The following is a 24,727-nucleotide window of genomic DNA, read 5'->3' as shown; positions in this document are numbered from 1 at the left end:
TAAATCAGTAAACGATTTTCTTTATAGTGCTGCATTTTCGAAGCAATTTCTCTTCCTTTTTTTTCGACGACGACGACGTCAAGAAACTTTTATTTTAAACCAAGCCAAAAGCCGAGATTTTCGGACGCTTTATTTATGAACTCTGCCCGAAGAGTCGATGCGCCTCACATATCCCTTTCATGCATTGCAATCGCATCCTTTATGCCTCGGTAGATATTTCAGGCACGTAAGCATTAAATTTTTTAGCCACACAATATGCTCATTGTGCCACTGATTTTAGCTTCAAGATATACTACTATGTGGTATATATATATATGGATATGCTAGCAGCTTCTGCCGGGCATGACAAAAGAGCAATGAAGCCTATTTTGTAGCTGCAAACTTTGCCAGGTCGAACAAAAAACTTTATTTAAATATATACCTACAGTAGAGGTGGGAATAATAGGATTTGACATGTTGCCAGATGTATATTTATTCCTCATCATCCTCCCCTTCTACGTTAATAAATTTCTTTAAGAAATAAATAGTATAAAGAATATATTATAGTTTTAAAATTATATTTGTAGCAATGAAACTGTATCTCGTTACGCTGGTTGCCTCAATCACAATCTGTTCAGTTCTCAATGCCGCATGGAAGGGACGCCAGCTCTTAATAGACTTTTACTTGTTAATAATAAACTTGAAAGTATTTTTAGTCATGTCCCCGAAAATAAAGGCTATCCATGAGTATAATTAGTGTAGTAAGCCTTTCCTCACGGCTCGCTGCACACGAGAGGGCGAGTGTAAACTAAAGAACTAAAGGCCTCCCCGCATCCTGCCACCATGTCGTATGCGTAATGGAGCTTGGGTTCCTGAAGTTGCCACCTCCAATCCCCCTTCTTTTCGCCAACGGCATGTGAAAAACGTGTTAATCCACGAACTAATTTGATGTTAATGTGGGGGGCCTGTTGGGTCGACAGGTCGGGGGATTGGGGTCGCTGAGCTACCCAGCTGACTTAATTGTTTTTCAGCTCACTTTACACTCCGGCGTCGTTTTTGTGGGGCTTTAAGAGCCATTCCAAGTGGCCGGGCCATTAGAGCGTAAACAAATTATTGTTGTACAGAGAAAAAAGAAAAAAAACTAAATGCTAATTTCATAGTTCGTTTAGTTTTTACTATTGAATGGAAGTTTATTTTGATTTTAGGATGAATTTGGTTTAAGACTCTAAGTTATCTTACTTACTTTGGGATTTCTTCTTCCTTTTATAAAGTAGTTTATTTTCTCAGTGCATCGCCAAGACAACAACCTGGACAGAATTAAGCGAGCTGCGAATTAGTTGCGTCTTAAGACCCTTCTTTTCTGCATATTCAGCAGGTTCGAATGGCGTCGGGCTTACGGACTGACTTACCGCCTCCGCATCATCCTCACCTTCTACGTTTTCTGGCCAGGAAGGCGACCGCCCGTCGGGCTCGATGTGCTCAAAATGAAATCAGTGAAATGGTGGAAATTAAAAAATAACGAGATAATTAAAAGCTACCCCCGCAGTTATTTGCGTGTGTGTCTCTTGGCTCACGTAGCGCTGCTTAAGTGGCGGCATTGAGGCTGAAACCTCGGTGGCTGGGTGGCTTGCCCTTGCATTTGTGGGTGGTTGGATGAGTGGTCATGGCATTCCCTCACCGACACACACACACACACGGCGGCCAGAGCCGTTTTAATCCTGGCATTTACTTTGTGCCACAATGCTCGTTCATGTTTAATGTCCTTTCATTTTGTATTTGACTCGAAGCTGCTTTTGTTTTTTTGATTTCCTGTTGTTTTCGTTTTCGTTTCCATTTCAGCTCTGAATCGTTCGGTGTTCCTGCAATCCAACTCATGCTGTGTCAAAGAGGCCTTGTTCTGTGTTATTTGATAATTGCTTTTTGAGGTTTTTGACAAGATTGTTGAATGAATGTCCTGTGGAAAAGCAAACTAATCAGGCAGGAGATAAGATTCGGATTTAATATGTCTCTAAAGTTGTGAAATACTCATGTGTGTGGTTTTCGTACTATAAATTAATATATGACTATTTGGCAAATAGGTACATACACGAATTAGTACCGACTGCAGTTATTACACATTCAAGGAGCTGATTAATTATTGCAAATGCACATTAATTACACGAATTAGTGCTAATGAGTGGCCCTTCAACATCACACCCTTAAAAAAATGTGGAAAAACAGAGCAGGTTAAACTTTTAATTACTCTTAAAACTTTGTGAAACAAAATGCTTTTAAGCAACTTTTAGTTTTTTTAAACTGAAATCTTACTATAAATAAATATTATACAAATTAAAATCTTAAAATGGGATATATTTTTACTATATATACTGAGTACTATAAATTTAAAAAATGTTGGCTAATTTTCCACGAAGTAAATAACCCAAATATCCCTGAAAAGAGCAAAATCAAGAGTGAACTCTTCTCCACTAATGAACCATATTGGACATTTATTTGAAAAATAATGCCATAATAACTATTAACTTTGTTTAGAGTAAACTGTAGAATGAGGTAGGAAATTCTGGTAATTTACAAGAAGAATTCATTACACAAAATGTGCATAATTTATATTGATGTGAATTTAAACGCTTTAATTATTAGAATTTTTTTTGATCGAGTCTCTGCCAAACACTTGCCACGGAAAAGCCGCCTAAAAACGTTGGAAATAATTTAAAATTAATTCAACAACGTTTATTGTGATGCCCAACGACTGCCATTCAAAGGCTGTTAATGAATTTTGAAATTTAAATCAGCTCGCATTTCCATTGAACTCAAATAACCTGCGGGCGAACAAAGAGAAACCCTTTACAGCCATTAAATCAACGAGTTGCGGCATTATTAAATGAAATCATATTAAAGTTTATGCGCTTGCTTTTGTATTTCCCTTTAATTTTTTTTAAACTATATAAATGCTTGGTAAACTGTTTAAATAGAGCGTTTTACCGCCGCTGATGAACTGAACTATCCATGACACTTGATTACGTTGCGGTGTAATTAGTCAGTTTTGGCCGCCAAAAAATGTCCTTCTGGCTGGAAATGAGACCAAACGTTTGTTAATTAGCAAACGCAAATACACACGTGAGTTTGCCAGCGACTGTGTGACATAAATCGAACTGACGGATGGTTCAACTGGGCCGTGAAAAGTGGGCTGACAACGTTGTGGGCGGGGCACCCTGTCCATGACATGCACATGGCCAAAATGCACAGCTCGACAGAATGTCAGGCAGTCGAGCATCCTTTTTACCCACTTCTCCTCTCCCCGCCTTTGCCTAGGTGCGGAAATGTGTCGAACTCTGCCATGTTGCGATACGACAAAATTGGGTCGCATTTCAAAAATTTTTCGACTCTTGCCGTCCAGTGAAATGCGGGGGTCACAGTGATGCACAAACTTCGGGCAAAAATATCGTAAGAGTCAACGAAAATAAAGGTTAAAAGTACTGAAAATAAACGAATTGATGTTGGAAGTTTAATTTGAACTCGTCATTCTAAAGCTAATTACTTTTATAGTGTGAATTTAATGTCTCCTAATTTAAGAACTTTTTGTGGGTTTGTTTAAAAACTAATCTGATAAGAACGGAATCACAATTTATTTGTAATTTTCTCTAAAAACTTGTGAATCTTTACTATGCTTTATCAGCTCGTTATGCATTTTTTAAACATTTTCGCATTGAAAAATGTAAATTTATTTCACCGTTTAAATGATGAATCAGTAAATAATTAAAGAGAAATAAAATTGATTAATTTTATAGATTTTTTGTTTCAAATTCTTGTAGCAGAAAAAAACGGCCAAGCTGACAGCACAAACATGGTAAATGGGAAAGTGTGCAGCTTGCATATTTCTCGATGAATCTCTGCACTAGTGTGTGTGTGTCTGGTTGTATGCGATTGTATCTGTGTGTGACTTTGCGTTGACATTTCAACTTTGCCCCGACCAGGCTAATGCAATGAAAACTTCCAGTTTGCCTTAGTTTTTGGCCCTTTTTTTTGCATTGCTCTCGGGAGTGGTTGCCGGTGCCTTAAAGTCGAGACATCCCAAATGAAGCCGAAATTGCAATTAGACGTACACAGTTTCATAATCCGAGTTCGACAAACTGGAGTCCCAGCTGCTTACCAAACCAAACCAAAGCAACTGTCCTGAACGGAAGGCTATAAATGTCCAGCCGCTGGCTATTCGCAATCAAAATGTATGCTGACTTCAAAGAGCTGATGTCGCAAAAATAAAGCCTTGCATAGCTCTAGGCGCAGCATTAATGCTTCAAAGGATCACAGTGGCCAGTGCTGCAAATGCCACAATTTAAGGCAGAAACGGATTTTGCTTTTGTTGGCATATTACTCAGTCTTATTCAGTAGGTTAAGATGCATTTCTATTACTTAATGAATCTGAATTCTAAGCCGTTTACCCTTTGAATTTGCTGTTATTCGAAATAATGTGAACTTTTATTATAAAATTTATGCACAAAAGATTTTATAAAGTTAAAAATCAATGCTAAAATATTAACTTAATTAATTTTTTCATATTTTGCAATGTTTTTTAACCAAAACTTCGTATTTAACTTTTAAATCAATATAAATTAAATACTAAAGCCTTCGCTGTTTCCCTACCGATATTCTCTTCATCTAAACCATGCTTCATTGTTGGCTCAAAAATGTCTGGAATCTATTGTGTAGCATCAGTGAACCAGAATTAAAGCCTTCTGACAAAGTTGCCTTCAAGAGCTGCCAGCAGTTGGTTTATTGAATCTTTGGGAGCTTGAAGTTTTCCGATGCCCCAAAATAGCCCAACCTCGAGTTGCGTTCGCATTGTAAAAGTTTCCTCCGCCTTTTTTTCGGGGTCCTCTGCCATTTTTATTTGAGTTTTCACTTACCTGGCGCTTAAGTGTTTCTTTCTACCAGGCCATTTGCCATTTGTTTCGTCGATGTGAAAAGTTTTTGCGAGAGACTTGTGTGCGGGCTACTTTTATGATTATTGCCAGCCTGCCAGCCTGCCAGAGCCTGCCAGCCCTGCCAGCTCAACCTTGGCGAGAAAGTATCTGCTCGAGAAAGTATCTCGTTTCTCGTATCTGTGCGCAGTGAGCCTATGGCATACTTAAGCCTTAATGTTAATTTTAAGCAGTTTGCCCATAAGCTTTTGATTTAAGGCAGCCACAAGGCCGCCCAGAATCCCTTTTTTTCATTCGGTTCAGTTTGGTTTGAGGCTCCGGACTCCTTGGCGTGCTGCCATACCGCAAAGTACATACCAGACATGGACGTGGACATGGCATTGCACATTGCAGTTGAAATTGCAATTGCCACCCTCGACCCCAAACCCAATTCCAATCCCCAGCCCATTCCCAATCCCTAACCACCAGCCCATGTGCAGCTGTTGCCCGTGTGGAAGTGCACTTCACTTTGTCTAATTGTAAAATAAATAAATGAGATAAAAACGCAAAGTGGCAGGGGCGTGTAAAAAATGCAAAGGGAAATGAAAAATTGCGCACGAGTTGTGTTCCCCCCAAGAACAGAATGCACTGAGGGAAAATACATATAAATATAGGCTAAAGGATGTGTTTTTGGCTTAGTTAAGCTAAATAGTAAAGAATAATTAGTTATTATTTATTGATGCTATACTAAAGACACTATTTAAAATAAATAAATAAATACAAATATTTTATTTTTCGTGGATTTTTATAGTACCTGGAATCATATACTAATCGTAGCTAAATCTAAGCACTTCATTACATTACATTTTTATTATCAAAATATTTCTTTTCTCTGAAAATTACACTTAATGTATTACAAAATAACCTTGTAAAAGTGAAAGGAACTGACTTTGACATCTTTTCTTGCTCCTGGTGTACTCAACTGCTGCTTAGACTCATGAGTCCTGTAAGCAGGGCTCCTTGGAGAGGGCTGTCGAAAATAATAAATCAAAGTGACACATTGAGAATGCAAAGGCCCGGGCGCAGCCACTCCTGGACTCCACTCCCTGAATCCTCCAGCTTCTCCTTGTGCCCCACCTGGCCAAAAAGACAAAACGAGCGGAGCTTTCAATTTCAACGCTCCACAACGCCAAGACTGACGTTTGACAGACACAAGACGCTGCAGCAACAAGAAGTGCACCTTTGGAAAATGGGGGGAATGAAAAAAAAAAATGTGAGAAAATAAGGAAAAATAACTGGAACGGGTGCAGACACTTTACTTTGCGGGAAGAGACTGGCAGCCACATCCACATCAACCCTTCCGTCATTGTCAGAGGACTGTGGGCGAAGTTGTTCAAGTACTTTGCGGATAGAATAGCTTGCTGTCGCAATTTAGATAAATTTTAATTTTAATAAAGTGTTTGCTCTGCTCTTCTCGGCCACTCGAGCGGATACTCTCGGCATTATGAATTAATTATCGCAACAGTCGTTCTTCGGCTTTGGTTGCGGTATTTTGCATTTTCGACGGGCGGGCAGACGGGGCGGTTTTGGCGGTATCTCGTAGAAGAGCCCGTTCACTTGGCGGATGGTCTTGAAGGCCATGCCATCGTCGAGTGCCTCCATGATAACCTTATAGCAGACTTCACCCGGAAATCCCGTCTTCCGCGTCACAAAGGTGGCCAGATCACGCAAGGAGCTGCCCGTCGTGGCATCCTTTAATCCAGCTAGGATGAGCTCCAGGGGTGAGTTAATCGTATGATCGTAGTATATGAGAGCCATTATGGTTTGATTTAAAAAAGTGCCTAAATTTTGATATCTCAAGTGAATGTTTAAGTCAGCTTGCTTAATATTTTTAGCACACTACAAGGAAATCCGAAAAGTAATTCAAGATAAAAAGGTTCTTTAACTTGTTAATAACCTTTAACTATCCTTTAATCCATGTTAATTTTTGAACCTTCTACACTTAAATGAGATCTTTAAACTTAGCATTAGTTGGCATTACTAACATAGATAAGTATCATAAGTATAATCTGTAACCTCCCTTAAAAATCGAATAAGGAAATTAAATATTGCTCTTAATTCCTTTAGGTTTCTTATCTCCAAAATGAGACTCTTTTTAAATCTTTATTTTTCCCCAGTGACAAAAGTCATCATCTCGTCTTGCCTTTGGCCATGTTCAGGGAATCGAAAACGCAAGCTTGCCACATGATGCGTTAAGTTGCTAACGCGACTCTGTTATTTTTTTTTGCTTCACCAACGACAGCTCTTAACCCCTTGATGGCCCCACACTCTCACCACTGTTCCACACATGCCTTAACACCCAGACGTTGCCTGTCAAATTAATGCCGCATTTTATGCGCCCCATGGCGCTTCGCCTTTACTTTTTCGGCTCTCCTATGTATGTATATATTTTTTTGGCTCCGGTTAAATTGAAATTAAAGCAGTCGGCTATAGTTTGGCTTAACTGGCTACAAGCCGGGCGATTTACTGACTCAATAATACATCGGTGGCGAATGCCAAAAAGTTCAAAAGGCGGTCAAAACTTGTGCATTTCTTTCGCCGCTTCCCTCGGCGAACAATTTGAATGAAGCGCGCAAATTGAATAAAAGGCCATTGCCACAGTTCAAGCTGAAAAACTGCTGGCTGTGATAAAATCATCAGTTTTCCATCCCCATCTTCATTTTGTTCACTCTAGAACTTCTTTTTTTACGGTCCAGTCCAGTCCGGTCTACGTGGAGTTGGAGCCGGATTGGGTATGCTGGTAATAAATTTTTATTGCACGAACGAATTCAATAAAACGAGCCAAGAAGGAAGAATAGAGCTAGAGATGAAATTGCCAGGGCTTTTGTACTTCTTAATTAAATAATTCGGCTTTTGTAAGGTTATAAAGATATTTGTATTTTAGCTGGTGGTGAAGAAAGTTATGGGAAAAGTTAAGAATTCTTAATTGTGATTTATACTTCCTAGGAGTCAAAATGATATAAACATTTTGAAGACTTTTCTTAGATTTTAAGTAGTTAAGTAAGTGCGATTTTTAAAAGTTATTACCAACAGATTTACTCATCAGAATTTATTTATATATTTGTAGGGTCAGCCATGAGGTTAGATTCCATTTCTTTCTTTCTAAACGTTTCCATTGGCTTACGGTAAACGTTCTAGACTGCCCGCCTTGTGCCAGCGATTCTTGACGACAATATCAACTGCACTCATCATTTTCATCACTATTACCATCTCGGTTACTCACACACGCTAAACAACACAACGGACCACGTACAGCGACAGATAGCCTTATCTCGCTCAGTCTCAAAACTATCTATCCGAGTATAACATAAGAAATAACGGAACTAAAGAAACGGACAACGAATTAGAGATGTGTGGCGCGCAATGGCCGTTTAACTCAAGTTATATCATCGTGTCACGACATATTCATATTTGTAAAATCAATAGTGACCAGCTTGCTAAAAAAAATGTCCGAAATTCAATTTATAAATTAAAATTTGATAAATTTTAACTCACATTCGGCTTTATAAATTTATTCGATGCATTAGTGAGGCTTTTGGGCAGCTTAGAAAAGCGCTTTGTTGTTGATTACCGGCAATTATCCAATCAGCCACGTCTGAGTTGGATTTGCATAACCCGATCTCACCGTAGTATCCATATCGATATGCAGCCAATATTAAATGCAATTTATGCAAATTCCTGCCATCATTTGCTCTTAGCTAGAAACAGGGCAGTGCATTCAAAAAGGGGCGCGGCCACAGTGGGAATTACATTAAATCAAAATTGAATGCATTCGGAAAACTCAAAAAGGTTGGGAGAGTGAGCCAGTGTCTGGCTGTGTGTGTGAATTGAATTTAATTTTATGCATTTGCTGTATCAACGCATAAATTATGATAAAAGGCATAAAATATGCATGCTGATGGGGGGCTGGGGGTTGAGTGAGCCAGAGCGGAAGTCCGAGTAAATTATGCTGATGGCGGAGAACGGAAATGCGAGGAATAGAATTGAATAAAAGCTATCTGGGGAATAGGACAGCCCGACGACTGCCCTGTCCATCAGCACAGCCCTAAAGCCCCTTTCGCAATTTATTCCAAAAACGATGTCAAAGATCAGCTCGACACAGATGCTCACCGAATTAGCCAGCGCAAATATTTATGACCATCCCAAAAGGCAGAATGCTACGAACACTTTACGTAAATGTTTGCCAGCCACCTGTTCGCAGTTGTCATTCGCCGAATGCAGCAAAAAGGTAAAAAAAAACAAGAACGAAAGGTGCAGATTGTAGCAAAAAGCAGCTAATCCGACTGAGCGCCAATTTGGGACACATGTAGACAGTTTTGTGCAGTTGACAGTAGCTAGTTGGTAGTTGGTAGTTGCTGGCTTTCCGCTCCCCGTTTACCTTTGAAACTCATTTGGCGCAAAGCTGACAAGTCCCGGACGGATTGGATAGTCCGACGCCCGTCGTTCAATTAGCAGACGGTCACAGGGCATTCCCCTAGTCGTCTGTCTTTTATTAATATGTCCTGGGCCTGCTGCCCTCTTTAGAAATAAAACAAGAAAAAAACACAAAGAAGTGTGCCGAATTGGTGATACCTAGTAGTGAACTATTAAATGAGTTCCCATCCTTAAAAAAGGTGGTTTTCTTCATTAAAACTCAAATCATTTTTATAAGTTTTGCCAGAAAATAGCAGCTCTGTTTTAATGTTTTCCTTTATAAATATAAGATCCTTCTCTGACCACTTAATAAGGTCTGAAAATTCTTCTCTTTAACTCCTCCCTGTTACCCACAAATACCTAGTGCAAAAAGAAGACCGCTGTAAGAAGGCAAAGAGTGAAGGGAAAACGACAAGCGAAATGCAAACTAATTGAAAACACTTCAAAGGACATCAATATCAAAAGCATAGACGCTGACAGAGGGCAGCAGAGAGATAGTCAACCCGTCCTTCAGTCATCCGGCAAATGTCAACCGAACAAAGCGAAAAATTGTCTCCAGTCCGCAGAATGTACAAAAAAAAAAAGAAAGATAAAAAAAGAAAGGACAGGACATTCTCAGGACGACCAGCAGGATTCGCCTCGACCAGACACAATCAAATCAGAGCTATGCCAAAATTAAAAATATTTCCACACAGCAGATCGCTCATTCATGCAACTTTCGGACCTCCTTTCTTCGACCCAAATATGTAATGTAAAATATATACAGACGGGGTCAAGAAAATAAAACTACCAATTATAAAAATTAAATTATAAGACTTATAATAAGTTTTAAATGTTTTAAATTGTTTAACGTGTTGACTTCTGCTAGTTAATGATTATATTTCTGCAATTAACTTCTCCTACGAACATTTATCTTTTCCTCAATATATACTATTCTGACCTCAGGTGTTCCTATAAAATTCGACAGTTGTGCAAACTTCTGTAGTTTCCATTTCAGGTGGTGGCCAGGCACGACCTCTGGCAACAATAAGTGGATAAAATCCTTTTCATTTTCCCTCAGTGTGTCCGGCTTGCTACAAAATCAATTTACAACGGAAGCTTACTTACATAACCCCCCGAGACACATAATCCTGTTTATGGGAGTGTGTGTGTGTGTGTGAGTGTGTCTAGATGATGTCGGCCTGTACGGCAGCCCCCACATCCAATCGCCAGGTGCATATTGGGACTGTCTCGGTTTGGCCCTGTGTTTTCCTTTGGCATTTCACAAAATATCACAGGTAACTGTCTCTGGACAATGTCAGCACATCCTTTCGTTCAACTTTGCCGTTGCTGTGGTTGGAACTTTTGCATATCGGTCACATTGTCCTCGAGGGCGGCACGTGTCCTGCCCTCCTAACGAATATCCTATTTTCCCAGAGTCCTGCTAACATCCTGCCATACTCAAAACCAATCGATGTGTGTTTGTGTGTCTATGCGTAAAGGCTTCGATTGCAGTTTATAATACGGTTATGCCTGCAAGCATTTATTTGCCTTAGTTAGATTTTGTTTGTTGTGAAAATTTCATAAATATTTACGTGCTGTCAGCTGCAGTTTCACTTATTGTTTATGCCCCTTTAATACCTATCTGAATAAAAATCCCATTCGTGCCGGAGTACGTGTGTGAGCTTGTGTTGAAAGTTGATTTGCCTGTGCATTAAGGCACTTAATTACGGCTCCCTGCTGGGACACCGATGCGTATGCGCAATGTATTGAGATATTGAGGCCAAATGGATTAATTAATATCGACAGATGTCCGTAGGGAATTAATTTCAGTTCGGCAAAAGCTGCTTAAATGCATCTCAAATGTATTTCTTCAAAATCAATTTGCATTAACTTTGTGTTCTTAAGCTGTGAAAGCAAATTGCTTGGCTTGTATTTGCAAGGGTGATTATTATTTTAGGTCGATAGTTGTTGGGGATTATGATTTTTGAAATTCATTTTAAGGTTTCCAGCAAAGCCTTTTGCTAATGTAATCCTAATCCTGCTATGTTTTATGGCTTTAAATATACTCTTATTAGAAGGTTGTCTCCTATTTTGCTTTACCAAAAGGTATTTCTGATTTAAATTGTTATTCAAAGAAAAGGCTTAACATTATTTATAGTATATAAAATAATAATTAAGTAACGTTAGTTATAATGTTGTACTTGTTGTACTTGTTAAAAGCATTCTTGGCTTACATTTTATAGCTGGCCTTAGGACAAGTAAAATCAATGCATTATTCAAGCCTCTCATAAGCCAAAAAGGCTGTCAAACTTTTATGGCTTACCAAAAACTTAAGTGCTGGCCAAAAACCCCAAAAAAAAGGCAAAGGATGAAAAATCCAATTTTTAAATGAAATGATAGAGCTGAGAAAAATGCATTTCCAAATGCAAATAGCACAACGAGCAACTTTGATTTGAGTTTCAATGTAGACCGAAGCCCATAAGTTGCCGGCAGTTGAATATGCAGAATGATTATGTCTCCCTGCCTGAACTGAACTGAAGTAGATTAAAGACACCCAAAAGCCACTCAAAGTCAACTGGAGGGCTTGGGCGAGCTGAGTGAGTGAATAAAGTCGGATGGGCACTAGAAAAGTTTTTTAAAGTTTGTGCGCAACAATGAGATCCTTGTGCTCCAGCTGCAGCTCCTTTGCTCCTTTTTATCCTTTTCCTGCTGCCACCACTGCTGCTACTGCACCTTTTATCCTGATTTTGCAGTCAAAGTTGCTTGGCAACATTGCGCCAATTCAATTGATTTGCTCTTCGAGTGCAGTGCGTTTTTAAGCGCAGTGCAAATAAAACTAATGCAATGTATGCCCTGAAAAGTTGAATGGTTGCACAGCAATTACAGAGAAATCCTGGCCTTAATTAAACTGATTGAATCTCGGTCTAGCTTCTGGCCGGGTTTCTATCTTATTTGTTTTAATCAGCTAATATGATACTAAACTTATTCCAATAAAATTAACTCTCCTTTAGTATTAATTTCAGAAGACTAAAAGTTGATTTACGAATCAGAAGTAATTTGTAATTAGAAAGAAAACGATAATTATTCGAAGATCTTAGGACACCTTGCAAACTTGGCTAAAAACAAAGTTAGTTATTCTATCGTCTAAGCTGAAATGTTTTTACTTCTTCCGGACAAGTGTAATTCCTCCTTAAAAACGCCTCCATAACACTCCAAATTGAGTGGGGTTATCCAAGCGGGAGGTCAATAATTTATTAGCCTCTGTTTTTCGCAACGCATTTTTTATTGGCATTTTCAGTTTGCGTAACAAGTTTTGGCTAATTTATTACATCGGACGACTCGTAAATTGTGCGAAGGAGACTTGAATTTCCCATCCCAACATTGCCATTGCCAAAATCCATGAGCGTTTCAGTCCTGGTTCGTGTCCGGCTGCCATTCACTGGGGCCAATGAGCCTGTTAATGCTGAAATTTATGCTCGGCAAACAACTCACGAATTTCATTTATTTTCAAGAGAGACGTAGTTGTATTTTCAACAAGCTGGCTTGCATAATCCCGCTTAATTAGCTTCAATTGTCGCTGTCATAAAGCGCATCCTCCCGGGACACTTAAGTGCCCAATTTGCAAATAAGTCAGTTGACGGTTACGCAGGTGTTCCTGGTGGAAGAAGGTATAACCTTTAGATCATTGGCAAATTAATTAGCTGTCAATTTGCTGGAAAGTTTACTTCGGTTGGCATTCCCTCAACCCCGCAAAAGTTTAATTGCGTTTTTGTGCTTGAAGTGTTGGGACTTGGTCGACTCATTATGACCAACTTTGAGGAGTTTTATTTGCACTGACAGCGAGTTCCCCAAAACAGACGCCACATGAATCAAACCATTAAACTAACAAGACCCCTAAAACTCACGCAACCCACGACATTTGCTAACGAGACCGAAAACGAGAACCCAACGAAACCCGATGGCGGTAGAGCATTTGAGTTTATTGAAGCGTTATGAAATCTTGAAAGGCGGAAAATGTTATTTGTCTTCCCAGGGAAAAGCTACAACAATAACAGCAACCACGAACATAAACGACACGCTCGCTGTGTGCGAAGGTGTCGGGTTTTACAAATCGGTGCGATGTGGGAATAAACATCTGTCCTCGTACAGGTCACATATATGTATACTCGTACACCACTGGGCATTGGGAAAAAGCCCAGGGACCGGAACATCAATAAAACCAAATGGAATCTGAAATGTTGTCAAGCAAATTTCTTTGTTTGGGTTTTAAAAATCCCTTTAGGGGAGAATTTGTTATGGAAATGGAAAATATAATATCAATATCAATGAAAGTAAAGATGATTAAAATAAGCTATTGAATAAAAATATATATAATAGCTGGATGAAATTTAAGTAGGATTTTATTTTAGAGAGTAAAAATAACTTTATTTTAATTTTAAATGTAAAACTTCGAACAATCCAGTTGGCAGTAAAACTACTTGAATTTGAAGAATGTTTTTCAATTAAACTTTGGCCTAGAACGTGCCACATTTTCAACTGGAAACTAAACCGATTTCAGTACTATGGCCCACATAAATATGCACATACTAATGCCCGATGTTGTTTGGTATATAAACGTATTTACGACACGTGCTAACTTTGATTGTCTTTGCTGCAGACACTCGTCGTCCTCTATAGATTCTGTCAATGCTGACTGGCAACTATCTCACGTTTTCTTCCCGGCGATAAATCAGACGTCCTTGCAATCCTCGGACATCCTTGCCGTTTTCTTCTAGGCAACTTAAGTAACGCAATCAGCGTGAGTGCTTTTTCCAATTTTCCCCGGTTAGCTACCAGCGCCGTCATTGCCATTACCTTAGTTGGTACTGTCTCCCTCCTTAGCTAGCTTTTCAGTATTGCATTTAAATAAAATACAAATCCAATTCATTGACCAGCTCTAAAAGCAAATTGAGTTATTTAATTTGCTTGGCAATTACACGAACTGACTTCGCCGAACAATGGGCTGCAATTTGTTTCGCTGCACGGCGCTTTTGTTCCATTGTAATAATAAATTAATAATAACTGAATTTATAGCCATCATTGTGCCGGCTAATGCGATTTCGTTAGAGCAATGAAGTGAAAAAATATTATTACGGTGGAATATCTATTCTATAGTATTGAAAATTATCAGGTTTATATTGTAGAAATGCTTATTAAGGTATTATGTAGTATGCCATATCCGCAGCATTTGTGTTAGGTTAAATATTAGTACACTATAAAAACTCAAACTATATAAGCCAGTATCTACACATAATAGTAAATTAGATATATATCTTACTCCCGCAAATAGTTTCTATTTTCCCAAATTTGTAACTTCTGCTATTAGATAATATCCACTGTAAATAAAACAGAGTTAGACGGGGCAAATGCCCCGCTGCACAATTGGCGTTGCATAAATAATGGCAACGAAATTCGCCGTCTCCCAGCCACTTGCACATCCCCCAGCCATCCACTTCCTCTGTTCCGGCGACAGCATCCGCTGCAGAAACGCAAGTGTGCATTTCCGTTTGTTGCTTATTGCTAAAAGCATATCACTCCTCGATTGACAATAAGAAATGAAATTTGCTGACAGCACACACACACACACACACACACACTCAGTGTCACAGAAACCTCCGAGTTATGGGACGAGGAAAGCTTTGCACAAAGCTCCATTTGCAATGCCATCAAAAATGTATGAATTTGTTGATTTGACGGAAGCAAATATTTGGCAAGCGGATGTGTGCTGGATCGTCCTCCGTTTTTGGCCAGGAGCATCTGGAAAATGTATTTTATTTAGCCCGGCAAGACGCAAACATTCCACATGCATAAAGCAATCGACTTGCCAGCCCTTTGGCTCTTATTGATCGTCAGCCAAGGCCCATTTATCCAACCTCGCATGCAATTAGTTTATGCTGCCAGCAAAATGCATCGCCATCACTATCCACTATATATATATGTATACTATATCAATCTGTATATAGATATTCGTAAATATATCTAAGGACATGCAGGCGAGCGTTATCGTTGCCCCTGGCAGTAGCCAAAAAATATTTATACGCATATGCATAGCTGAATGATTTTTGCCATCCTCAACGAAATGCAATTTGCGGGGTGGCGCGTGCCCAATCTTTAATGTGGCATATTCCAATCGAACATTAAACCCATATGCTCAGCTAGCTCGCCCGCCATCTGACAAAACGAAAAATTCGAAATAATATTCAAAAAATATCGAAACGAGCGGAGGAGACGTTACATTGAAAGATTGCGTCGTTGTAGTTTTATGCGATGGTGACGCCGATGCATTCGCCTAATGAGGCTAATGTAGAGTCGTGTTTGTGCGTTCTTTTTCTAATGGGTAGCGAAGGGAATACCCTGCTCCATGTTTTTTATCTAGAGAACGGTAATATATTCATAAACCTTTCTTCTATACGTACTTCTCTGTTGATATGATCTTGAATTAAATAAAACATTTTGTACCTTTATAATGTCCTTGTTTTAATATTTATTATCATTCTTTTTCTAAGGTATGGGTGCTAAACATCTTTAAAAATGTTTATATAAATCTATATCATTATATTTATTTTTTAAATTAAAGAATCTATTCAAAATTCAATTTTTATTTCTTTACCAGAAGTTGCTTTTCCTCAGTTACTGGGATAAGTTCCTTGATTTTAAATCTAAAAAACATATAGTGGGTATTTTAACAGTCGTGTTCATGTCCTGCGGTTGGGTTGCATGTGTGTTATTGTGTGTGTTTGCGATACGCACGCAGACACTCTAAAAATGGCTGCTGCACACTGCTCAACTAAGCATATCGACGTCAATAAATCATCCAATAATGCGCTGATGCTGATGCAGTGCAGGGCGCAAATGGCGCTGGAACCTCTCTGCTGTCTGCGGAATGGAAGTTGGGTGCATGATGTAAGGAGTATAGTGTATAGAGTTGGGAGTTAGGAAGAGCAGCTCCCAGATGCCAATGCTGGATGCTGGGACCATGTCTTTAGCCATTTCCGTAGTAGTTACATACGAGTTGCCCCTGCCCGAGTGCTGAGTGCTTTTTAACTTGATGCCACGGCTGATGCTGATGCGGATGAGGATGTGGATGTGGATGCTGATGCTGATGGTAAGGCCGAAGCTGAATCAACTGGCTTGCTTTGCTGCACTTATGTTTGCAGATTGTCAGCAGAAAATGCGAGAGCGCAGAGCATTCCACAGATTGAATTTTATTCGGTTGCGGTTATTGCAGCCATTACGAGTCCTCTAAGGGCACAGAGAAAAATTAGAAAGTAAAGCTAAGAAAAAGAGAAAAGTGCTTTATTCGAATTCAACAAAATGAATCTCTAAATCTCAAAAATTCCTTGATTTTTCACTGTGCTTTTGTGATATTCATATATAACTTTTGCCGGAGAAGTATGTTTCCCATATTCCTCTAAATTTTCATAAAATCTCTAATAGATACATATGGGTTTCCTTTTCCTTTTTACTTTTAGTGTAAGCGTGCTCTATTCTTTCGAAACTCAATGGCGGGTCGAGTTCTTGCATCAATTTACTGGATGGAGCTTATGTGCTGCCAGTGCAAAGTGCCTGCCATTTGTTCGGATGAATTTCGCTGGCGTCAATGTTGTTTAGCCAGCCACCACAACCAAGCTAACCAGCCCTGAACCACCCAAAACCCCCTAAAAAACACCCATCAGCCCTCCGCCAAAGTTCATTAAGTTTCATTTGTTTTTTTTTTTTCTGTGCAAACGCCCAGCTACTTAACAACTTGTCTTTACCAACGACCCACATTGATGGGTGCGAAAAGGGTGGCTTGTTGGGTGGCAAAGTGTGTTGCAGTGGTGCGGATGTGGTGCTGTGGCAGCTAATCATTTTATCGTTAACGCCCCACTGCATCGACTTGGCCCCCTCCTTCTGGGTTAGTCGCGTGAAAAATAGTTTCGTTATGGCTGACTGACTGACAATCTTCACAGATTTGCTGGCACCATTAATGCGATTTTAATGCCACGATTTGATTGAGGCCAATTGACAGTTTGCTAGCGCGCTGCGACATCCTGTTTCCTGCCAGGAAAATCTAATAGAATAAATAGGTAGGAATCTGAAATTATCTTTAAGCAGTTCCAGTTTAAGTAATATCTCAGATAAGCAAATTTTCTTTATATCTTTAACATAGACTTACTAAATTAATCATTTTCTATTAATAGAAATGTAAAATAAAGGACTTTTGCCTTAACATCAATATTTATTTAATCTTCTTTTGCCTTCTTGAAATGCTTTTAAAACATTGAAAGACTACTGCTGCATCCTCAATTAAGGACTTTCACCCAATATTTTCCAGATGCCTGGGCATCCTGCACACCTTTGCACCTTTGACCATGCACTTGCTGACCGCAGGTACTCGACCAGGTGAGTCGAACGTTTAATTAGACTAATTAAAGCCCGTCAGGGGAAGCTGCATTAATAAGCTGCACTCTGCAGCTGAGCTGAGCCACATTGACCTGCAAGTCTCCGCTCGTCGGGGCCAGGATGGTTATGCAAATCAAGACAACGTCTCTGGATTTGAATGACAGCATGTGGCTGTGGGTGCGGGCAGCCACTGGCCAGTGCCATTCGGTTGCAGGCTGAAATTGTCAATGTGAAATGCGAAATTCTGGATGGAGCTTTGGCAATTAACGCAATATAATTGTCCTCGAGCATTTGCTACCCACTTAAGCGTTTTTGTTCAGCCCGACTTGGCATACAAATAATTCTCGAGTAATTGCATACATATTTTATGCATATTATTAGCATGCATGGGCAATGAGAAGCTCTTGAAAAAACGTTAGGGAAAATCGGAGAGCTCAGTGTGAGAGGCATCCCTTTCAAGAATATCTTGTACAAGGACTTTCTGCATTTTGCTTTTAAAAATATTGCGACTCGTTCTCAATTTCTTAGAATTTGCATTTCTGCCTTTGACAACACTTTTTTTCTCCTCGTATTTTTGCCTCTGTTGTATTTCTTTGGCAGTCGCTGTCTATTGACATGGGACTGAGTCCCGCCGTCCGTTTGTCCGGTTGTCTGCACGTCCGTTTGTCCGGCGGAGTAAGTAGCCAGGGAGTCCGGCTGGGCCCGGCTGTGAATTTCCGTTTCCGGTGGCCTGCGACACGCTTTGCAACAGCACTCAAGCGCAAAAAGTGCCTTTCAACTTATTTTCCTGTTTCCACAGCGCCATCTTCCTTCGTCGATGGTCCTTCTTTGGGGATCTCTTTCCCCTTGGAGCCTTGAGCCGCAGTGAGTGTCCCCTTTTGTTTCGCAGTTTTTTCTGATTAGATTTTTATTCTCATGAATTTTCATTTCCGTTCGTGAATTTTTTATACGAACATACGTCCATCGCTTTATCTCTCATTGTTAAATTCCTCCACAGCGAAAAAAACAGGAATTCAACTTTATGGTTTTTTTTTATTGGAATTAAGACGTTAGAGTTTAATCTTTTAGAAAGAAAAGATACTTCTGGATTTTATGTTCGATCTCTTTCCCCTTTTATAAAATATATTTATAGAAAGTAAAAGTTCCTATAAAATAAAAACTATATTTTAACAAACAATTTCTTTCAATAAAAATAAAAAGTAAAAACAACAAGAAATGTTTGATAGAAAGTGTATCTGGTGGATGTCCTGTGTATCGATAACTGGCTGTGTATTTGTGTCTGATGCTGAGTGTGTATCCGCATCTTTAGCCGCATTCTGTCTGTCTCTCCGTTCGATTTATTCCCCGGCGTGCGACTTAATGCACATTTCAAATTACCGGGCAGTTGTTGACCTGATTACACAGCCATTCCCTTCGGCACCAGTTACCACCCCACTTACTTTTTGCTGCTGCCGCTGTTGCAACCGTCTATTAATTTAGCGCCGCTTTAATTAAACAGGACATAATTTTTTTGCTTTACAAGTTTGCGATAATGATTTTGTGGGCAATATTATAATAACATTGATTACGTGAACGCCGTAGGGTAAGGTCGACGTGGGAGGGCCAGGACATTCCCCAGTGTGCAGCTTGTTTATCGAACCGAAATTAATTAGGACTTTTAAAGGGCAAGGTAAAAGCATAGTTTGTCACGCTGTTCATGAAATTTAAGTCAATGGAGTGGATAAGAGGATGTTGTATTTAGCTTACCAAAGAAAGGCCTATGGTTAGGGATCTATTTTGGGAATATTTTCCTCAGACCTTTTTGTTTTCAAAAGTTAATAGCCAAAAAGGGGATTTCTTTTTAAAGTCACTGTATGTTAAGCAAATAACTTACTACACTTACTGTTGTTTCCATATTCGAATGTCCTTTAATTACAGTGAACTATTCTTAAAAAATAACCAACCCCCCTGATTGCCATTCATGAACGACATTCGAGCTGCTGGCATAAATGTTTTCAATTTGAATTTGTCGCTGTACAGTCAATTGGCTTTATTTCCAGTTGAATCGGTTTCGGTTTCGGTTTCCATGTGCCCCAGGCGATTCGAGACGACTCCCAGATGCGGCATCATCGATGACAACTGCACACAAGATGGACCCACATGGAACTGGGAACCGATCAACGTTCGAATGAGCAAAAACAATGGCCTGAGTAGAGGAGGTGGAAAGTGCACGACATAAAGCAAAAAGTTGGGCGACATCACAAAAAATAGAGCTCGAACAAATTACCAATTCTAAGCTTTTGGGAGGAGGGTTGGAGAGAGTTCTTCCTGAAGGACACGCAAAGCAGTGCTGGTATGCCAAAAGGGATCAACATGGTGTTAATTAAGATTTTGTAATTTATTTTGATGATTGATAAAGAGAATTTTCAAAGCATTTGCATAAACAGCTTAAAGGAATGAAAAAGTATTTTAGAATAATACGTTTACTTACCCCAAATCGCCATGAATTAATGTATTTTATGGCTTACACACACACAAAATAAAATAAACCAAAATAAAATAACTTTCAAAACAAACTTTTAAGAGCCCTAAAAAAGCTTTCATGCAAACGCCTCTGGGTCGCATCCTCTGTTTTTCTGTTTTCTATGGCGTTTGAAACAGTTTAATTCCATTGAATGCTTAAACGAGGACCAAGCGAGTGCGACAAAGGCTTTTGTGTTAAATAGTTGAACGGTGCCAGGAATTATAATGAATCCAACACCGCACATGTTGCTCGCTGTGTGGGTGGATAAACCTGTGATAATTCAAATAATCAGGGATGCGCCAGCATCCGGCATTCACATTCGCATCACCATCCGCATTCGCATTCGCATTCGCATCTGCATCCGTATCCGCATCCGCATCCACATCCGCATTCATATCCCGACAGCCAGTCAGCCAGGCAATGCAAAAGCACTTTATTTAAGTGAGTCCCACATGAATTGCACTTGGCTGTGCGTCCCTCTAACCGACGTCTGTATGTTTGTCTGGCCGTCTGGCTCCCCTGACTGTTTGTATTTGTAACACTTCTTTGCATTTTTTATGCCCTGTCTTTATAAAGGATGCACACACAGAGGCAGTCAACTCTTTGGCTCGTGGTGCTCCATCTCCATCTCCATTGCCATAGCCATAGCCATCCACATCCACAAGCCTCCACCATCCAGAATCCAGCATCAAGTGCCTTTGGCAGCAGCTGTTTGGCATTTCTGTGGCGGCGGTTGTGGCGGCAACTGTGGTGGCAGCTTCAGAGCTGATTCTGATTCAGATTCTCATTCCGCAGAATATCCCGATTCCACGGTCCACGCCTGCTCATTATGTTAAGTTAGCTTTGACTTCGAATGCGTTTTGCTGTTTGCTTTAAAACGGACTCATTTACGGCCCAAAGAATCGCAATTATCCCTTGTACCTTCATTGAATATTTTAATATAAAACTTATATCTGTATGTAATACACTTACCAAAAGTTCTCTTAGTGTTGTTTGCCTAAATTCATTATACGATTACAACATATTAGCTTCGTGAACCTGCATTAGGGTTCAGTGAATTCTATTTCGATGGCAAGAGGGCACATCAAATATGCTCAAAACTCGAATAATATTTATGGTTAAGACAGTAAGGATTGTCATGTGGCTATGTATTTTGCAATTTCTTTCGGGCATAAATCAAATGGACGTCATCGACAATGCAAAAGGCCAGGAAATGTCCTGTCATTTCGTATTAAAACAGTTGCAGCAATTTATGACAAGACGTGCAGTGGGTTTACCTTTAGTAATTTGAGAATTTTAATTAAAGGCACTAGACAGCAGCAGGCTGCATTTCAATCTACGCACTCGATGGGGAATGAGGATTAAAGGACGGATGGGTGGATGGGTGGAGTCGCACAGTTGGGCGCCATGTGCAAATGCATCAAAGGACATTTGCATTTGCCCGGCATTTGTAGATAATGTCCTGCGTCCAGGAGGCCAACCGAACTGGACTATCTCTGGTAAATACACAATGAAAAAAACTAGTTTAGAGACCGAAAATATTTGTAGTTTTATTTCTTATCGGTTTTCATAAAATAATCCTTTGTAAAACCTTAGCTTAAAAACTAATTGGGATAGCGGGCAATGAAGATTCATTTTTATAGATTTTCATTTTCAATGGAAAAATTCAGTTTTTCTCTGAGTGCTGAGCACCGAAGGCCAGGCTATCGAGGTCGTTATTAAATGCAAGTGCATCAGGAGTGCGGTTGCCTAGCGTCCTGCTTTTGTGTATCCTGAATGAGTCCTTTACACTGAGACAAACACCTTATAGACTTAAGTTATTTAGGTCTTAAAAAGTACATTATAAAAAGGTTTGGCGCTAGCTTTAACCAAAAATATATGGAGTTCTGATCGCAATATATCCAAATTAAATTTGTTAAATTTAACTCTTCTTTTCCCTTAGTGCATGAGTATCCTGCGTGTGTGTTGCAGTGTGTGCTTCCTGTGTGCATTACAACTACATGGGAGCAAGTGGGCTGCTTGTACTACTAACCTCTTGCAATTTTGGGTTTTGAATTTGCTTAAATTGCATTATTGTCCTTGTTGTTGTTGCTGGTGGTGGTGTTGCATCTGCTCTGGTTGTCGTTGTTATTGTTGTTGTTGTTGTTGTTGTTGTGAGTGGTGGTGGCGCCCCCAGAATCTGATTGCCTTCCATTGTGTTTGCTGGCCAAATTTATCCCCTTTGCAATTTTGTGCTTATTTGTTGTAGACTTGCCGGCCATGCAGCTTTAACTAATTGAAATCGATTTTGGCCAAGTCCTTAGCCAGCGACGCATAAGGACACGGCCAAAAGGTCTCTCAGTTTCGCTTCGACAAGAATCGAGAATCATGTCAGCGTTAAGCCTAAATACGACAAACGCAAAGTGACTGTCAGGAGTGCGGTTGCCAAATCGATTTTTGGGGGATTTTCGCATTCGGTTGCAAATGAAGCAAAAGCCTAATAAAACTTGCATGGGCCTTAAGTGCACTTCAACTTTCAACCAGCACAGTAAAATGTCTTTCTACACGTAGAAGAGAGTCTTGCTAAAGTACTTATACTTTAGTACATTCATAGAATTATAAATGCAGGTATTTCTACAATAAAAGAAAATTTTAGTTAAAAAATTAACAAACGAGGTTTTACTCTTTTATTTTTTATTTACTTCTGAACTTCTGTGGACAATAAGTTAAGAAAAGTTAGGAAATTTCAGATGTTTACATAAGTTTGTATAAAATATTTCTTAAGCCCCCAAAGAACATTGTTATTATACTCCTTTTAGCTGGTCTTACGTAGTTCTTGATCGTTTTGACTTCTTAGTGCACTCTTAACGAGAGCGGTCTGTGTTTTCATGCTTAATTAGATGGCAATCGGACCCACTGAGCGTAAGGCCATGCCATGCCATAATTAATAGCAACAGAGCACAGCAGAACAGAAAAGCAGACTTGCACAATGGCACAACATGCAGTCAATTACTGCTTTGATTACGCAGGTCCTTGTAAAATAAGGGAAACTCCCGAAACTTTGCCTTTCCCAATACACACGCCTACGAAATGTGTATACTCCATAAACAGTTCGATACATTGGAATTGGAAACTTTGCAAATGGCTTCACGCTAATTAGTAAAACTTTTCCCACTTGCCTTAGATTCAACAATCTAGGCATGGAGTTAAGTGTTTGGATATTGTTAGTGAGCAAATATTGGTAGCACAAGTCGTTCTGCGTCCTCAAAATGATTTTTCTGTTAATTCTCGTAGCCTTAGGTAAGGTTTTTTTGAGTAGATTTATTCTATAAATTGGAGAGGAGCTTAGTCTTAACGTAAAATATAACTTTCATTTTCTTACAAAAACTTTTAAAAGGATTTAACTTAAGCCAAATCAATACCTCTTAAAGTCCAGAGCTTACCCCAATTTAACTCGAATAGCTTACACCTAAAAGTCTATTTTTTTTTCATTGTTGAGTGGCCAACGTTGCGTATACGCAACTTCAGATGCAGGCAATGATTTTCCATGTTTCACCTTTTTATCATATTGCCCCAACTCTTTCGTAATCCCATTAGATTTGACTGTGTGTCACAATGCCACGCACACACACACACACACACGACTTGTATGTTACCTTACTGACATGACTTCGAAAAAGTTGGAAACATTTGTGAAAATTGACAAAGTTTCAAGTCGGCAACAAACAGCTGGTAAACAGTGCAGCATCATGCCATGCATGTTTAATGTCTCTCTAAGAGAGTTTCTACACCTGAGAAAATCTGGGATTAAAAGTCAAATGGACAGTTTAAATTATTAAAAATGTTATGTTTCAACTCCCTGTATGAGACAGAGTTTTGATAAATGTTATAAATAAAAGATTGATACTCGTAAGGCATAAATTATACTTACTTAATACCTCAAAGCAAAATGTTAACCGAACTTATTTAAGCCATACTTTTATTTGGTGACATTTTGTGACATTAAGTAATCTATGATTGACCTTTATTCCATGTCTTTTTACCAGTGTATTTGTGTTTTGGTGTGCGGTATGCGTACGCCTGTTTGTCAAAGGCATCTTGTGGTTGAGTTTACCTAGTGAAATTGAAGCCACATTGCGGCGACCATCGCCAACTCCGACTCCAACTCCAACTTCCACTGATTGCCTAACTGACGTGCGTTTTCCCCATACCCTATACCATACACCTGTTATATATATATAGTCCATCTCCCAGTCGGATTTTCGACGAAATGGAATGGCGGAGTTTGTCTGGATGGCGACCACTGGCTTGTGGTTAGACTGCACTGTATTTGATTGATTTGGTTTGCTCTCATTTGCTTGCATAAATATTTGCACAGCTCTGAGCCAGGGAGAGGAAGTAGGAAATAGGATGCTGACCAGATAAGTGGAACATTTTTGCCCAACAGCCGGTTTGGCATTGGGCAAATTTGGTTTTAATGAAATTACCACGA

The 24,727-nt window shown here is 39.5% G+C and overlaps 1 protein-coding gene across 1 annotated transcript; it reads right to left on the bottom strand.

The window, feature by feature from the left end:
* Positions 1-5,743: 5,743 nt before the first annotated feature.
* LOC108111586 lies at positions 5,744-6,780 on the bottom strand. The gene is made up of 2 exons (XM_017221107.2): positions 6,194-6,780; positions 5,744-6,114 (listed from the first exon to the last, which is right to left on the bottom strand). The coding sequence occupies exon 1, from the start codon at positions 6,690-6,692 to the stop codon at positions 6,384-6,386; it is 309 nt and encodes a 102-aa protein (XP_017076596.2). The 5' UTR covers positions 6,693-6,780; the 3' UTR covers positions 5,744-6,114; positions 6,194-6,383.
* Between the last annotated feature and the right edge of the window lie 17,947 nt (positions 6,781-24,727).

This window comes from Drosophila eugracilis, unplaced genomic scaffold (genome assembly GCF_018153835.1).
Source record: "Drosophila eugracilis isolate 14026-0451.02 unplaced genomic scaffold, ASM1815383v1 contig_75, whole genome shotgun sequence".
NCBI classification, from domain to species: Eukaryota; Metazoa; Arthropoda; class Insecta; order Diptera; family Drosophilidae; genus Drosophila; species Drosophila eugracilis.
The sequence above is the reverse complement of the archived record's forward strand: the minus strand, read 5'-3'. Positions and strand labels throughout refer to the sequence as shown.